The sequence below is a fragment of the Salmo trutta genome, chromosome 14 (assembly GCF_901001165.1).
Source record: "Salmo trutta chromosome 14, fSalTru1.1, whole genome shotgun sequence".
NCBI classification, from domain to species: Eukaryota; Metazoa; Chordata; class Actinopteri; order Salmoniformes; family Salmonidae; genus Salmo; species Salmo trutta.
Window position 1 is genome coordinate 54175791 of NC_042970.1, and position 15619 is coordinate 54191409.

Here is a 15619-nt window from a genome sequence, read left to right on the forward strand (position 1 = left end):
TTTTAGCTTTAATTAGCTATAAAAATGAAACATTTTCTCTCAGCCTCATGGCAAAATGTGTAAAATAGCATGAGATTATGTTTAAAACAACGCAGGAAGTTAGCTGTCCCCCCACCCAAATCTCTTTAGGCCCACCCACCAATGAATGTCTGGCTACGCTACTGGTGTGTGCGAGTGTATGAAAATTCCAGCCATTTGCATGGAGTGGATCAAAGCTCCTCACACCCAGGGTAGAACCTCCTCAGGGAACCAATTGGCTGGCCTGGGATCAGCCCAAAAGCCATCCACCTCTATTACCCGTCTGTGGGGCTGAGCCAGAGCCCCAGTCTGCCCACGGATCCCAGAACCCCTGCCAACACTGCCCTGGCAGCCACCTTTGAAATCCCAGCAAACCCCCACTTTACCTATGCAGTGGTCAGCAATGTCAACTCTGCCCTTTGAATGTGTGTGTGTGTGTGTGCCTCAGCAGTGAGGTGTGATCTGGGGGCTGTGTACTGTGTTGTATGTAGCTACCACAAATTAGAGGCATAATAATTTATAACGTACAGTAAGGCGAGCGGAAAAGGAGGGAAATCGCTAAAAAACATTATACATGGTAATTCTCTCAAGTATTAAGACTTTTTCGCTTTATAGACATGTTGGGGATTTGATTGTTTCTCACTTGTGTTGTAGCCTGCAGCTCTTTCTTTGCCCTTTTGCAACTTACTCTGAAAACTCCCAGAGGCTTCAGTTGGAGAAGTTTTAAACTCTCTTTTATTCTCTCTCTCGCACACTCACTCCTCTCCGCTCAAACCAACAGTCAGACGGGAGCACACACACAGCCACACATGCACAGGACGCAAACAGAGTGCAGCCCAGGACCAAGATAGACAACTGAGAGAGACAACTGAGAGAGAAATCCTCTTCTCTACCACTGAGTTTAGTGTGAGGAGGTTCAAGCAATTTATTCTGACTGAGTGGACTGCATTTCATACCATGGGAGGACAAGCTGAAATAGAAGAAGAAACCAACGAACACTATCTGTAAAGGACCACATTTCAAACTGGATTATTGGGCTTTCCTCTCTCAATCTTTGGCATGGTGATGTCCTAAATTACCAGCACGTATTGAAGAGGCTGCTTGTTCTGGACCACAGTGGACTTTGAGGGTCTTTCTCTGAGTGTGTGTGTGTGTGAGCGGGATCATGTCAAAAGGACATTTCACTCGCCTGTTGAGAGGACTTTGGGTACTGTGGCTGTGGCAAGGTAAGTTCACACTTACGCTCTCTCTCTCTGTCTGTCTGTGTCCTCTGGTTGCCCTCGAGAGCCAGTTTTTGTCCACTTACTGTGCATCTGGACAGTAACAGCTTTAACAGCCAAGCTTCAAATGAAACTGAAGCCTGATTATGTGCATATGATTCCATGATGATAGCTGATTTATATTATGTCAATTATGGTGAATCTTCACCAAAATTTAATATTTTCAGAAGTCGATTTTAAAAGCTACATGTATTAATTTACATGTTATTTAATTCACTGAACTGGGTCATGATTTCAGATGAAAGCCTACTTTGATGGTTTATTTATTTAACCCATACAGTTTATGATCTTTAAAAATATATTTAACATGGATTAACAAATGTATGAGCACGTATATCTAAAGCACATTGCTTTGAAACTATCGCTGAGAATCAGATTCCTCAAAAACATAATCTAAGGTGAACTGCTTTTTCTCCGCTGTTTACCAAGGTGTTAAAGGATAGCTTAAACACTTACAAAAATATGAATCATGTATGTTTGACCTGTCTTTAACAACTTGTTGCTAGTTGACTCATCCAAAGTTGTAACAAAGCAATACAACTGGATGATTGCATACATAATCAGTGATCAAATTAACTAGCGAATAGCTCGTTTATTTTTACCGCTAGGGCTGTCGTCTAACTGTTGAATTGCTGAAATTTTGAAATCACTGTATCAGAAGTTGTTGAAACTTTGAGCAGGTATCCACCGTTTAAGGGGCAGTAGTTAAAAGCATCCAATGGTTCACAACAGCTGATCTGCTTTCGAAATGTTTGTTAAACTTGTCTGACATGAAGTTAAATTCAGAGAACAATTGACAGTGCCTCTAACAGTGTGTCTATCAGAAAGAGCATGGAGTGGACATTAAATTAAGATAAATATGCAGAGGACTTTAGCAATGATGCAACTTGTTGATGAAAGATTAAAATCATTGCAAAAAAGTCCCATATTTAAAGTTATTATAACCTTATAAAAACACTGCTTACTGAAATTAGATTAGTGAAGAATAAGTCTGTTATCAAAGGCTATCATTCTCTCTCCAGAGAGACAAACAGCATAGTAAGCCCAGGAGTCCTTCTTGAAAAGCCTTCTTGAAAAGCCTTGCATGGTTCCCCAGGAGCAGGGAAGCGTTGTCCTGGAACTAATATTGCCATTATGGTAATAGATGGAATAACAGGACACTACCATTAACTGACCTACCTCAGGATAGCGTTTAGAGTTGATTTTCCTCCCAGTAGCCTTGGGGGAGACAAGCATTTTGCCCGTCAGGGCCCGTTAAAGTGATGCGCGAGGAGACGGCGGGAGGCATCTGCCCACTCATAATCATCGTAATACACCCGCTGCTCAGGGCCAATAGATTGGTATTTGAAGAGCTGTTTTTCATTTTGCTTCAGCTCAAGTCAAGTAGGGTAGACAGGAGCTTTTGAGTCCCTGGGCCCAGACACATGCCATGAGTCTAGTTTACACCAAAACCCAAGGGACTTTTTCTCATTGTTTGTAGATTAAAGTTGTTATCCAAGGAACTCCCATTCACTTTCATTAGTGGTTGGACATACAGTAAGCTCTAAAAGTATTGGGACCGTGACCATAATTCCAAAAGGTTTATGAAGTGAGACAAAAATGATTGGTGTGAAAATCACACAATTAATATAGGATAAGAATCCACAGCAGACAATTAAGTAAGCAATTATGTTATTTAGAACCATATACAGTGAGATCCAAAAGTATTGGGAGAGTGACAAATTGTTTGTTGTTTTGGCTCTGTACTCCAGCACTTTGGATTTAAAAATAATATAATGACTATGAGGTTAAAGTGCAGACTGTATTTGGTCCCACATTCATAGCACGCAATGATTACATCAAGCTTGTGACAGGTGGTATGTTAGTCTCATGACAATCCCACGCAAACAATGCAAGACGACTTCATTCGAAAGGGTTTCCAAATAGACAATAACCTAAGCAATGACTTAAAGGAGCAATGCAGCTGTTTTTTTTATATAAATATCAAATAATTTCTTGGTAACAATAAAGTACCTTAGCGTAAAAGATTTCCATTTAAATGGACAAAAATTGCTTTTTAGCAAAAAACTATTTCTCAAGCAAGAATTTTGCTAGGACTGGCTGGGAGTGAGTGGTCTTAGTGGAGAGGGAGAAACTGAAAACGTGCTATTATTAGCAGACATGTTTGGAACTCTCTTTGTTATTGGTCTGTTAACCAATTACCACATAGTGATGTCACTATGGAATGCTGAAACTTCGCCCATGCCAACCTGCTGATTAGAAGGTCCTTTGTAGAGTGTATTTTCAATCAGCAAATGTCAGGAAATAACACGAATCAAATTTGTTCACACTTTTGCAGTGTTCGTTTTATCATCTCTTGTACAATATGATATGAAACACAGGAAAAACAGAATGTTGACTGCACTGGGCCTTTAGACTAAGAATCTTCCATATTGATTGAGACTTTTGGGCAACTCTACCTTAACGTTGCAACAACACAGCAACAATGTCCAACAATGTCAATACTTGGCTTATTTACATAATTCCAAATGATCTCACCTCTCTCTTAGTTGTACCCCCCTCCCCTCCTCCTGAATCGTATTGGCGAGATATGACTGAGCAACCCTGGATTTAAATTAGACTAAATAGAGTCAAATAGAACCTTGCATGTGATAAACACCATATCATATGAGAAAAGCGTTGACACCCAGCAACTGTTAGAATTTCACCAAACCCAAACAGAAAGAATTAAAGAGATAGTTCACCTTTTTGAGAAGTGAACTATCTATTTAAGATGAAACCAACCCACCAATTAGCTCTAGCCCCATAACGTCAATAGACAATCAACTTCCCCCTCTCTCGCTCTGTTATCTTCTCCACTGTGCTCTGTAAGTAGCCCAGCATGCATTGCATGTCAGGTGCTGACTGTTGCTCTTAGGGATCGTTTCAAACTTTGAAAAGTTGGATCTCTGTTTTATATCCCTGACCCTGAGTGAAACATCCCTATTAGAGTACATTCAGTAGAACCACCCTCCTGGTGCAAAGTACAAGTCTTGCAAGATGGAGGTAGCATAAACCATAGAAATAGAATTACTAAAATGGACATTCATTTTTTGTAAATTAAATAAATTATGTTTATACGGCCTAAAGACCCTCCTGCTGTAGAACTTACATGCAAATGACAGAGTGAAAGCACCAATCAGAGCTCGAGTAGACTTGCAATAACAGCCACTGAATTCTCAGAGCTCAGAATCCCGATTTCATCCCTGCCTTTCATCCCTTCCATCCCTAACATTCCTATCACCCTACTCATCTCACTAACCCATCTGACCTCATTCATTCAAATGTATATCACCTGTGTATATATTTATATAACAGTAGCCACCGTCTGGTTCCATAACGTCACTGGACTTTTTGATGGTAAGCTCCTGCCTTCACCACAGTGTCTGTGGGTGAATATTGGTAGTGTCTGTAGAGAGGAATGTGCAGAGTACTGTTGGGTTAATAGGAGCCAGAGTGAACCACAAGGGAACTGGCAGGCCTTATTGGAAGAACACCCCCCCCCCCCCCCCCCCCCCCCCCCTAAATCCCTTGACTAAATAAACAGGGCCGCCGGATTAAGTCAGGTTTAACTTTGATGAAAAGACAACAATGGGTGGCTATACGACTTGAGGGGACACTCGAGATAGGGAAAAAACAAAACCGACCTGGTGCCCCCTGTGAAACGCCCTTAAACCCGTGCAGAAAGACATCCCGATTTGACTGACTTTGTTGTTTCCAGTGAGGATGTCTTTGAGAGAGAGAGAATTTGAATGGCTGAGGCTGCTATAGCGCGAGGAGGATGTAACAGCTTGAGGAGATGAATGGCTGTTGGTACATTGAAACTTTATGCGTCCAAAATGGCACCATATTTCCTTTATAGTGCACTACTTTTGACCAGGGCCCTTAGGGCTCAGGTTAAACGTGGTGCACTATATAGTATATAGGGTTCCATTTGTGACACAGTCGTTGTATTTACTGACCACACAGACCGTCCCATAGTGCCCATGTGATAAGAGGTGCCCATATGTAAGGTCATCATGTATTTCCAATAACTTACCTGATTTAATAAAGGCAAGTAAAATAATTAATAATTTGATATGATAAACATGTTATACCAAAGTCACATTTGATTTAAGCTGCTATATGGATAACAGTGGCGGTTAGTGCCGTTTATGATGAAGGAGGACAACAACAACAAAAATCATGAACATGGCCTTATTTCTATTACAGCATGTTGAATGACTGTCATTCATTTCCATTCACGCAGTTCAATGTAACATCGTAGTTTAGGCTAATACATGAAACATACATTTTCCCTATACTCATCATGAGGTTGCTACAAGCTAGCCTATGAATGAACGTTTACAACATAGGCGCACACAGGTCGAGAGAAACATTTGAGATGACAGACAGTGACACATGGACAGACAGTGACACATTCAATACCGCCCTGCACACTCTTGCCTGCAGTAGCGTATATAGGATGTAATCATTAGTCCAACAGTTGTAAACAATAGTTTCTGTTGGACAAATGCAGGTATGGTAATCCCCGTTTCGTTTGCTTCCGTTTAAGAGACGTTTTTCAACAGAATCGGCAGAATGAATACATCCCTGATCACAGCAGCCACGTTGTATTCATTCTAGCTTGTATGCACTATTCTCCTCTCACCTTTTTCCTTCGTTTGTGGACTTCAATGAACAACGCATCAGCTGTACGTGACCAGGCGAAAAAACCTTTCCAAACCAAACCATGTCATAAACGCTACACACGGCCTACATCGTTGTTCCCATATTAGCTAAAGTAAGGTCCTAGTCAACGTAGCTAATAGAACTAATGCGTTAGTAAACCCGCTACAATCATGCAGTAACATGTATATTCAGTAAGCAAATACACCAGAGGGCCCCCGGTGGCAATAAATTAATAAAACCAAAAGCTTACCTTGACTTGGAAGAGTTCCAGTGCGGTGTTGGATAGTCATAGCCAGCTAGATAACATAGCATCCCTCTGAGACGGGTGTTTGAGTAACTAAACTATCCAGCTGCATTTGCTAGCTAAGTAAGTGAAACTTACGAAATCTCTCTCGCTTGCTTCTCCTTCATTTAAGAAATTAATTTGTTGAAAACTGTTCTACTATTATCTTTCTCTTTGAGGCAACTACTCACCACATTTTATGCACTGCAGTGCTAACTAGCTGTAGTTTATATGTTCAGTACTAGTTTCATTCTCTGGTCCTTTGATTGGGTGGACACCATTTCAGTTCATGCTGCAAGAGCTCTGATAGGTTGGAGGACGTCCTCTGGAAGTTGTCATAAATACTGTGTAAGTCTATGGAAGGGGGTGAGAACCATGAGCCTCCTAGGTGTTGTTTTGAAGTCAATGTACCAAGAGGAGGACAGAAGCTAGCTGTCCTCTGGCTACACCATAGTGCTACCCTACAGAGTGTTGTTGAGGCTACTGTAGACCTTCATTGCAAAACAGTGTGTTTTAATAAATTATTTGGTGACTTTAATATATTTGGTATAGTTTTATCTAAAAAGGATAACCTTTTCTATGTTTTACCATTTTTATTTTTATGAAATACACTGAGGAGGATGGTCCTCCTCTGAGGAGCCTCCACTGATGGATAAAAGAGCACCTGGGAAATGCTGAGTAAGCTTCAGGCAAACATTACAGAACATTGTAGATAGAAATGTCATGAATAAAGCTGACATGATTCCTGATTCTATATGTCAGAGAGGCATGTTTGTTTTACATATTATATTTCTATCAGTGTTGTGTACTGCTGAATGCACAACATTCCCACCCAGTACACACTGGTTGAATCAATGTTGCTTCTATGTCATTTCAATGAAATTACATTGAACCAACGTGGATTAATGTTGAATTGATGTCTGTGCCCAGTAGGTTGAGTATGAATATAGTGGAAATGTTAATGTGTTAGAAGCCTTGTCCCTATGAGGATAACTGAGGATATTTTTTATCCATCTGTACATGGGCGGTGAGATACTTCCCTCTATTAAAGTGTTGCTGCTATTATATCACTGATCCTTGCTGTGGAGGCCAATGCAGCAGTGTCTGAAAAAGCAGCTGTGCTTGATGGGGCCGGGGCCAACTCAACCTGGGAGACAGAGTGTATCTGCACTGTACCACTCAACTTAAGCTTCTCACACACTGACGGACACCCACACACACTGACGCATACATGCAGGCACACATACACGCACATACAGGCAGATGCACATATGCATTTACAGACGCATGCATGCACGCACATCCACAAACACACGTGGATGACGTGGATGTCGATTAAGGCAGCCCCCCGCACCTCTGATTCAGAGGGAATGGGTTAATGGGGAAGACACATTTTGGCTGAAAGCATTCAGTTGTGCAACTGACTAGGTATCCCCTTTCCCTTTTACCCTACTCCCCCCAGTAATCAGGGGACTGGGAGACTCATTACACCAGACGAAGAAGCTTTCCGCTTTTCCTTCCGACCAACTGCACCTCATCAGACCCGGACACACACAAAAAAAAAGAAACAAAGACAGAAAGAGAAAGAAGAAAAGAGAAAATATTCTGAAATCCATCCAAAAGAAATGAGTCGTAAACATGGCTTTTTCATCAAGTTTGCCCTAATCAAGAGGCAGGTGCTAGCTCCACACAAAAGCCATGTAGCAGTGTGTGAAGGAGCTATTCAGGGACAGTTAAAGTGGGTTTTCTCCTCCAGCATTGGAGCAGTAAGACAAGCAGTGAGAGAAAAAGAGAGCGAGGCAAACACACAGAACAGTGGCCACAGGCACTGGGAAACACTCGAGTCTGACAGCAGGCTGGCTGAGAGACTGGCTGGCTGGCGTTGAGCACTCAACTCCCCCACAAGACGTGGGTGGCAGATTAAAAACCGCCTGGATCCCACCTCATGTGTGTTTGCACCTAGACAGATCCAAATAGAGAGGTACATAAAAAGTATTTGCGCTCGCTTGGCCTCCGGTAGTTGGTGAATGAGACATGAGATGGAGAAGCCCGAGTTGCCAAACCCTAATCACAAACACAAACAAACAAATAGGAGCCCAGAGGTCCATCATAAATGGCATCCCTTTTATAAATCAACGTCTGCAGTGTGTGGGATTGATCCTGTGATGGAATTTCCAGGCAGGTAGATAGATGACTTAGGCTGGGGTTCAGACATGCCTGTCTTTCTGGGTGGCAGCTGTAGGGCTGATAGACTAGGGTAATGTCCCAAATGGCACCCTATTCCCTTTGTAATGTACTACCAGTCTACTTATGGGCCCTGGTCAAAAGTAGTACACAGTCTCTTAGCTCGTATTAAAGTGTTGCTGCTGTTATGTCACTGATCCTTGCTGTGGAGGGTAACTTTGGAATGCAGTCTGGGGGTTAGACCACACTTGATTCACTGCATTGTCCCCTGGAGTTTCTAACTGTGACCACACGCTGGTCAGATACTACAGGTGAGGCCATTGATGAGCAGAGGCTCATTGGCAGTGCATTGGCACCCTCCATAGGTTACAGCCAGGACTGGTAGTCAGCCAGAAATTACATTAATTTAAGGTACAATCTGCAATATGTACAGCTGTTGATCATTTTAACTAAAGAGGCAATTTGGGATTGATACATGCATTCTTTATGGCTATATGTTTGATGGCTATAACAATGAATTATACTGTATATAGCCATCACTTCTGGAAGAATATAAGTTATAAATACCTCATGAGATTAGTATTCCAATAGTTTTACCAGATCATAACCTAAAGTATAAGGTTGTTTTACTCCATTTTTTGGGGTTAAAAAACAATGCATAGCTTCAAAACATGTTCAATACTACAATTTTCATTTCATGGACTGTCAGTCCTTGCATCCATAGCTCCAAATTGAAAGTGGTTGGTTTAAATGTCTCCCCATTCCTCAGCTTCATAGCAAACCAAGGAGTCGCTGAATAACAAATTAGAATATTCCCCTGACCACAGGTGAAGAATCAGTGGTATTCATTGAATTAAGAAACAACTACCTTAATAATCTAAATTAAGAAAAAATAGATTATGTTGTAAACCTGTGGAAAATAAAACTACTACATTACCTTGTAACAAGTCATGCTATAATACCCCTTTTAGATTAAGTACAATAATTTAAACCCCAGGTTGTACAATTTTGTTTTTATAAAGCACATTTTTTTAAACTTCTATTCTTTTGGTAAACGCAACCATATGTCCCATTGAAATGAGATCCAAGGAAGGAGAGAAACAGAATGACAGCTCACCTGAAAAACACTAGAAACAGAGGCCCGAATATGGCAAAAAAAACAGAGGCCCGAATATTACACCCTAAAAGATTCTTCAGCCATATCTCATAAGTCCTGTCCATTCAATGGAGTGTGGTGATTCACATTTTCTCTACTAACTTGAAACAGACTTGTCAGATGACCAAAGAGGAACAAATTCATTAATCCTGATTAGTATTTCTCTCAAAGTCCTCTCTAGGGAACGAAATTAGTCAGTTTAACGGTGGTTCTTGCCAATAATGGAGACACAGAGAATAAACAAATACATCTTCAGGGAGGGAAAATTGCAACCATGTTTATTCTGCTTTGGACAATTATTTTGTATATTAACGAATTGACTTTGATCACTATTTCCCCAAAAAGTGCCTCAAGACAAAAATCTCCCAAACCAAACATCATGCTGAGCAGAGAGAGTATCTAAGTGAGTCTCGCACAATGCCTATAAGGCAGCTTCAATGGCACGCAGAAACCATTCCAACATCTAAGGAACAAACATCCCTAGGCTGACATTGCCACAGAAAATAAAAGCTGTCCAATTACTCTCCGAAAGATTTAAAAGGAAGTAGATTGGCTGACTTTGAGTAAACATTGGTTTCTCTCCAATCAAAGAAGTAGCTGAAAAGTGCCATCTAGTAGGATGCCTTGGTGGCGACTCGGGAAGCGAAGTGAGCTTTATCTGGGACAAACATGGGACATAGAGACGAACTTCCGGTAACCGACCCAGAGAACATCCATAAAGCTGTCCATAAGGGCCATGACGAAGCCCACCTACCCCCGGGGAGAGAGGGAGAACAGACAAAGACAAATCAAATCTAATTTTACTGGTCACATACACATGGTTAGCAGATGTTAATGCGAGTGTAGCGAAATGCTTGTGCTTCTAGTTAACAGTAATCTAACAAACTACCTTATACACACATATATACACACACAAATGTAAAGGGATGAATATAATATGTACATAGGGACAAAGAAATGGAGAGAGAGAGAGGGACAAAGAAAGAGCGAGAGCAAAAGAAAGAGGGGGGACAACATGAGGACACAGAGAGAGAGAGAGACAGCATAGGGACAAAAAAAGAGAGAGAGATGAAGAGGGACTAAGGGAAAGGAAGACAAGACACAGAACAAGAGGGGAACAGATATAGAAAAAGAGAAAGAACAGGGTGGGTGAGGGAAAACTAGTGGGTGTCAATGGGGACTCATCCCCTTGCTGTTTGACGTTTGGCTGGGGAGACTGAAACAGGAGCCATAGCGTCCTATTACCAATGGGTTATCTTCGTGCTGGATATCAGTCCCTCTCCTCACGCTCGCATCATTTGGGTTCAATCAAAGAAATCAACTCGGGCACGATTGTCTTGGTCTCTGTTAAAATTGTGGGCCTTGCTCCATCCAAGGCAGGCCAATCAATGCACATAAACGAGTACATAGATACATCACAATGTGTGGCTATAGCAGTCAAAATAAAGAGATTGCAGATGTACATGCATCAGATCCCTTATGTTGATAAAATTGAGTAAAATATATTGCTGTTGATAGGAGTAAATGTACCATGCTGTCATGTTTGTGTTTGCTACTCTTGATTGAGCTATGATAATTCCAACACAGTGAAAGTACATAAAAAGTGTCAAAGAAGGGTCTAATTCATATACTTTAATATCTTTCCTTGCAACCTAACATGTCAAATCATGTCTGAAACTTCAATTTCACAATGTAGATATCACACACACACGCACATATTGGAAAAAAGTGAGTTGGAGCCCAGCTGCTGGCTGATAGATGTGTCAAACCTAGAAAAGGTTCCCTTGGTGGATGTGGCCATGGTCTGATTCAAATCTATATATGGCCTGTAATGGAGCCCATCGCATCTCATTACATGGACAGTTACAGAAATGTGAACCCTCAAACTGCTTCCAGTCAACCAAATCTTGTTTGGACCTGAAAAGCCCAGGGAGTGAATATTTTCCTTTGGCTATTAGTTGTTCTGTGTGTAACCCCTGATTTATGATGGATGAGGTTGATAATTATCTTCCAAGCTTATTGTTATTTTGCATTTCTGTTTCGTATAAACAGTATGGGGTAAAAATAAACTGTGTTTATCCGATTGACAGAGTGATAACTGGAAGTGTTCTTATTTTTCTTGGTTCTAGCTGATCTTGTGTCGGGTAGTACGCTCTGGGAGGTACCCATAGATCTCTTTGGATCTTTCTCCAACCACACGACTAGCCTGGAATGGGAGCCACAGTGTCAGTATCCCCACCTGCAGGACGGCATCAGAATCACAGCCGACATTCCCCCAAGACTGGAGGGCAGCTGGGTGTCAACAAGGCAAGTGTTGTCCAAATAAAGTTTAGAACGGTACAGGCTATTTCCTGAATATGTACCATTTATGTCTATCACGTCCTTTGCAATCTAATGATGAATATGGGAAACTCTTCCACAACTGTCATCTTTTTTGTCTTTGTGGAAGTGTGCTCGGTCAATGAGCCTCAAGGTGAATCAGAAGGTTGTTGTTTGCATAAGACACCCAGATAATTAATTATTTCATCACATATCATTAAGGTCATTCAATCAATCATCCACCCAGCTAGCTGCTAAAATGGAACTGACAACCTCCCTTCAACCTCTTTCTCCCGAGTAGATGTGAAGTTCGGCCTGGCCCTGAGTTCCTGACCCGTTCCTACACCTTCTACCCAAGCCGCCTGTTCAAAGCCCTGCAACACTACTACACTGACAGTGGGTGCGAGGAACCCGCATACTCTCTGGTGGTCCGGGGCAAGCTCCGTCTGCGCCAAGCGTCCTGGATCACCCGGGGTGCCACCAAGACCGAGCACCACCTCCACAAAGTGGGCATTGTCATCCACAGCCCAGGTGCAATGCACCAGCTGGCTGCCCGCCTACCCTCCGTGTGTGTGGGCCTCACCTTGGGTGGCATGGTGCCCGGGCGCCTGTACGAGCTGTACAACGCCCGGGCAGGGAGGGACTGTCTGGGTGCCTCGGGGTACTCAATGATGGAGTTGGGCTTGGTGAGAGTGGAGACCCAGCATCAGCCCCATGGAGGTCTGGTTCAGGAGCTCTTCCTTGGGGACGTGCACACAGACTGGACCCAGAGGACATACTATCGACCAATGGGCTACCAGCAGCCACTGCAGAATGCTATGGTGAGATTATGGACTCCCCATTAATAAGAGACATGTAGATCAAGGCAGGGATTTTATTAAAATGTATTTCAGGACATTGTAAGTGAATTTGGTAATTCTCTCTCTCTCTATCCATTCTTCATCTGATGCTGAATACCTTCCACAGTGATAAACGAACTAACTGAAACATAAAACAGTGTCCCAACCTCCAAACAAGCATACTACTTTATGGTCAATACAAGGCTTCATATTAACTAACCTGCCATTTTGGATGACAGTTCTACTGTATAACCCTAATCTTTCTATTTCCACCAGCACCACATCCACCCCTGCCCAGCGTGCGCCTTGCTGTTCCGGGCATCAGAACAGCGCCCCCCCGTGTTACCCCATGTCCCTGCAGCAACGCCTCTGTCCTTGGACGGCCGATGGGTGAGCCAACGCTGCGAAGCCCGGCCCGCCGTCCTCTTCCTCACCCGAGACTTCACCTTCCGCCCAGATGAACATTCCTGGGAAGGCCTCTACCGCCACTACTCGGAACCCACTTGCAGCCAGCCCACCTTCACCCTGCGGGCTTCGGGCCACTACGCCCAGGGAGGCCCCTCAGCCAAAGTGGCGGGAGGGACTGAGTTCGTCTTCAAGGTAACCCGGGTCAGAGTCACCGTTCTGGAAGGGGCCACGGCCAGGGTGCTCAACGAGACCAGGCGGGGCAGCTGCGGGAAGGCGGGGGGGTGGGAGGTGGGAGTGGAGCAGGACGTGACCCCCACGGATGGGTGTACCGTCCTGGGGATCAAGCTGCCGCACAAGGAGTACGAGCTGTTCAAGACGGAGCTGGACCATCGACGGCGCTCTCTGCTGTTCATCGGGCAGAGGCCGACGGATGGCTCCAGCCCTGACCGGCCCCAGAAGAGGCCCACGTCTTACCAGGCCGCCCTGGTGCATTGTAGCGAGGAAGACACCCCCACGTTGCAACGCCACACCAACCAGCTCAAGCTAGCAGCTAGTGGAACCAATAACCTACCACGGCTCCCTGGCTTTGTCCTAGTGCTGGTCTCTTTACTGTGGGTTTGGTACTGTGTTCTAGAGACAAACTGAACATTGGAGAAGAACACACAAACGATGGTGGAGCTGCACGCGGTCTATTAGGAAACTCCATGTGGTCCTCCTCAATATCATGATAATGCCAGACCACATAATAGATGGCCAAAGCCATCTTCAAGAAAACTGTACATAGACTGTCAGTGTATTCATGTTGCATATCTATCATATTATATGTGTATCATTTTGTTTTCTTTTAAACCGGAGATGCCTTTTGGCAAATGTTCAAGTCACGTAAGCGCTCCTTTTCTAAAGAGTGGCAGATTCATACTTAGGAAAGGCGTGCATTTCCTATGTACTTCTCAGTATTTGGTATTCAGACTTACCTTATTCCGTCACGTAACGTGCTCTGCAGGTTTGGCTACCTTCCGCGCTCCCAATAAATGTAATTCATCCAATGAAAACCCTCCCCACTTGCTGGCCAACAGATTTTCTCATGGAATTGTCATTCAATAGGGTTTTCACATAGAGAATGATAGAGGCTTCTAGCTGCCAAAAGGCCCTATAAGCATGGGGAGCGCCATTGGGGGCTTCCACCATTTTAATGTAGTCAACTTGGTGGGACTTCCAACTTCATTGGCTGATCCCTCCTGGTGACCCCGTTAGAGTTATGTCCAACCAGGTCATCAGGAGGGATCAGCCAATCATAAAGAAGAAAATAGAATACTTCAAAACGGAGATAGCATGGGCGGCGCCATTGAGGCTATCACAGACGCTATGATGGCACAGATAAAAAGATGAGTTCTCTATCAATATCTATGGGTTTTCAATACATTTACGGTAAGCCATTCCCAGGGTTGGAGAGTAACGGATTACATGGGGATTACAAAAAAACGTTAACTGTAATCCGTTACGTTACCATCAAAAATATTGTAATCAGATTACAGATACTTTTGAAAAACTACAGTGAGGGAAAAAAGTATTTGATCCCCTGCTGATTTTGTACGTTTGCCCACTGACAAAGAAATGATCAGTCTATAATTTTAATGGTAGGTTTATTTGAACAGTGAGAGACAGAATAACAACAAACAAATCCAGAAAAATGCATGTCAAAAATGTTAGAAATTGATTTGCATTTTAATGAGGGAAATAAGTATTTGACCCCCTCTCAATCAGAAAGATTTCTGGCTCCCAGGTGTCTTTTATACAGGTAACGAGCTGAGATTAGGAGCACACTCTAAAAGGGAGTGCTCCTAATCTCAGTTTGTTACCTGTATAAAAGACACCTGTCCACAGAAGCAATCAATTAATCAGATTCCAAACTCTCCACCATGGCCAAGACCAAAGAGCTCTCCAAGGATGTCAGGGACAAGATTGTAGACCTACACAAGGCTGGAATGGGCTACAAGACCATCGCCAAGCAGCTTGGTGAGAAGGTGACAACAGTTGGTGCGATTATTCGCAAATGGAAGAAACACAAAAGAACTGTCAATCTCCCTCGGCCTGGGGCTCCATGCAAGATCTCACCTCGTGGAGTTGCAATGATCATGAGAACGGTGAGGAATCAGCCCAGAACTACACGGGAGGATCTTGTCAATGATCTCAAGGCAGCTGGGACCATAGTCACCAAGAAAACAATTGCTAACACACTACGCCGTGAAGGACTGAAATCCTGCAGCGCCCACAAGGTCCTCTTGCTCAAGAAAGCACATATACATGCCCGTCTGAAGTTTGTCAATGAACATCTGAATGATTCAGAGGACAACTGGGTGAAAGTGTTGTGGTCAGATGAGACCAAAATGGAGCTCTTTGGCATCAACTTAACTCGCCGTGT

General features: G+C 43.2%; 1 protein-coding gene across 1 annotated transcript; it reads left to right on the forward strand.

The window, feature by feature from the left end:
- Window positions 1–452: 452 nt before the first annotated feature.
- On the forward strand, window positions 453–14679 carry LOC115208385 (protein APCDD1-like). The gene is made up of 4 exons (XM_029776409.1): window positions 453–1244; window positions 11761–11938; window positions 12252–12771; window positions 13066–14679. The coding sequence occupies exons 1-4, from the start codon at window positions 1184–1186 to the stop codon at window positions 13840–13842; spliced, it is 1536 nt and encodes a 511-aa protein (XP_029632269.1). The 5' UTR covers window positions 453–1183; the 3' UTR covers window positions 13843–14679.
- The last annotated feature ends 940 nt before the right edge of the window (window positions 14680–15619 follow it).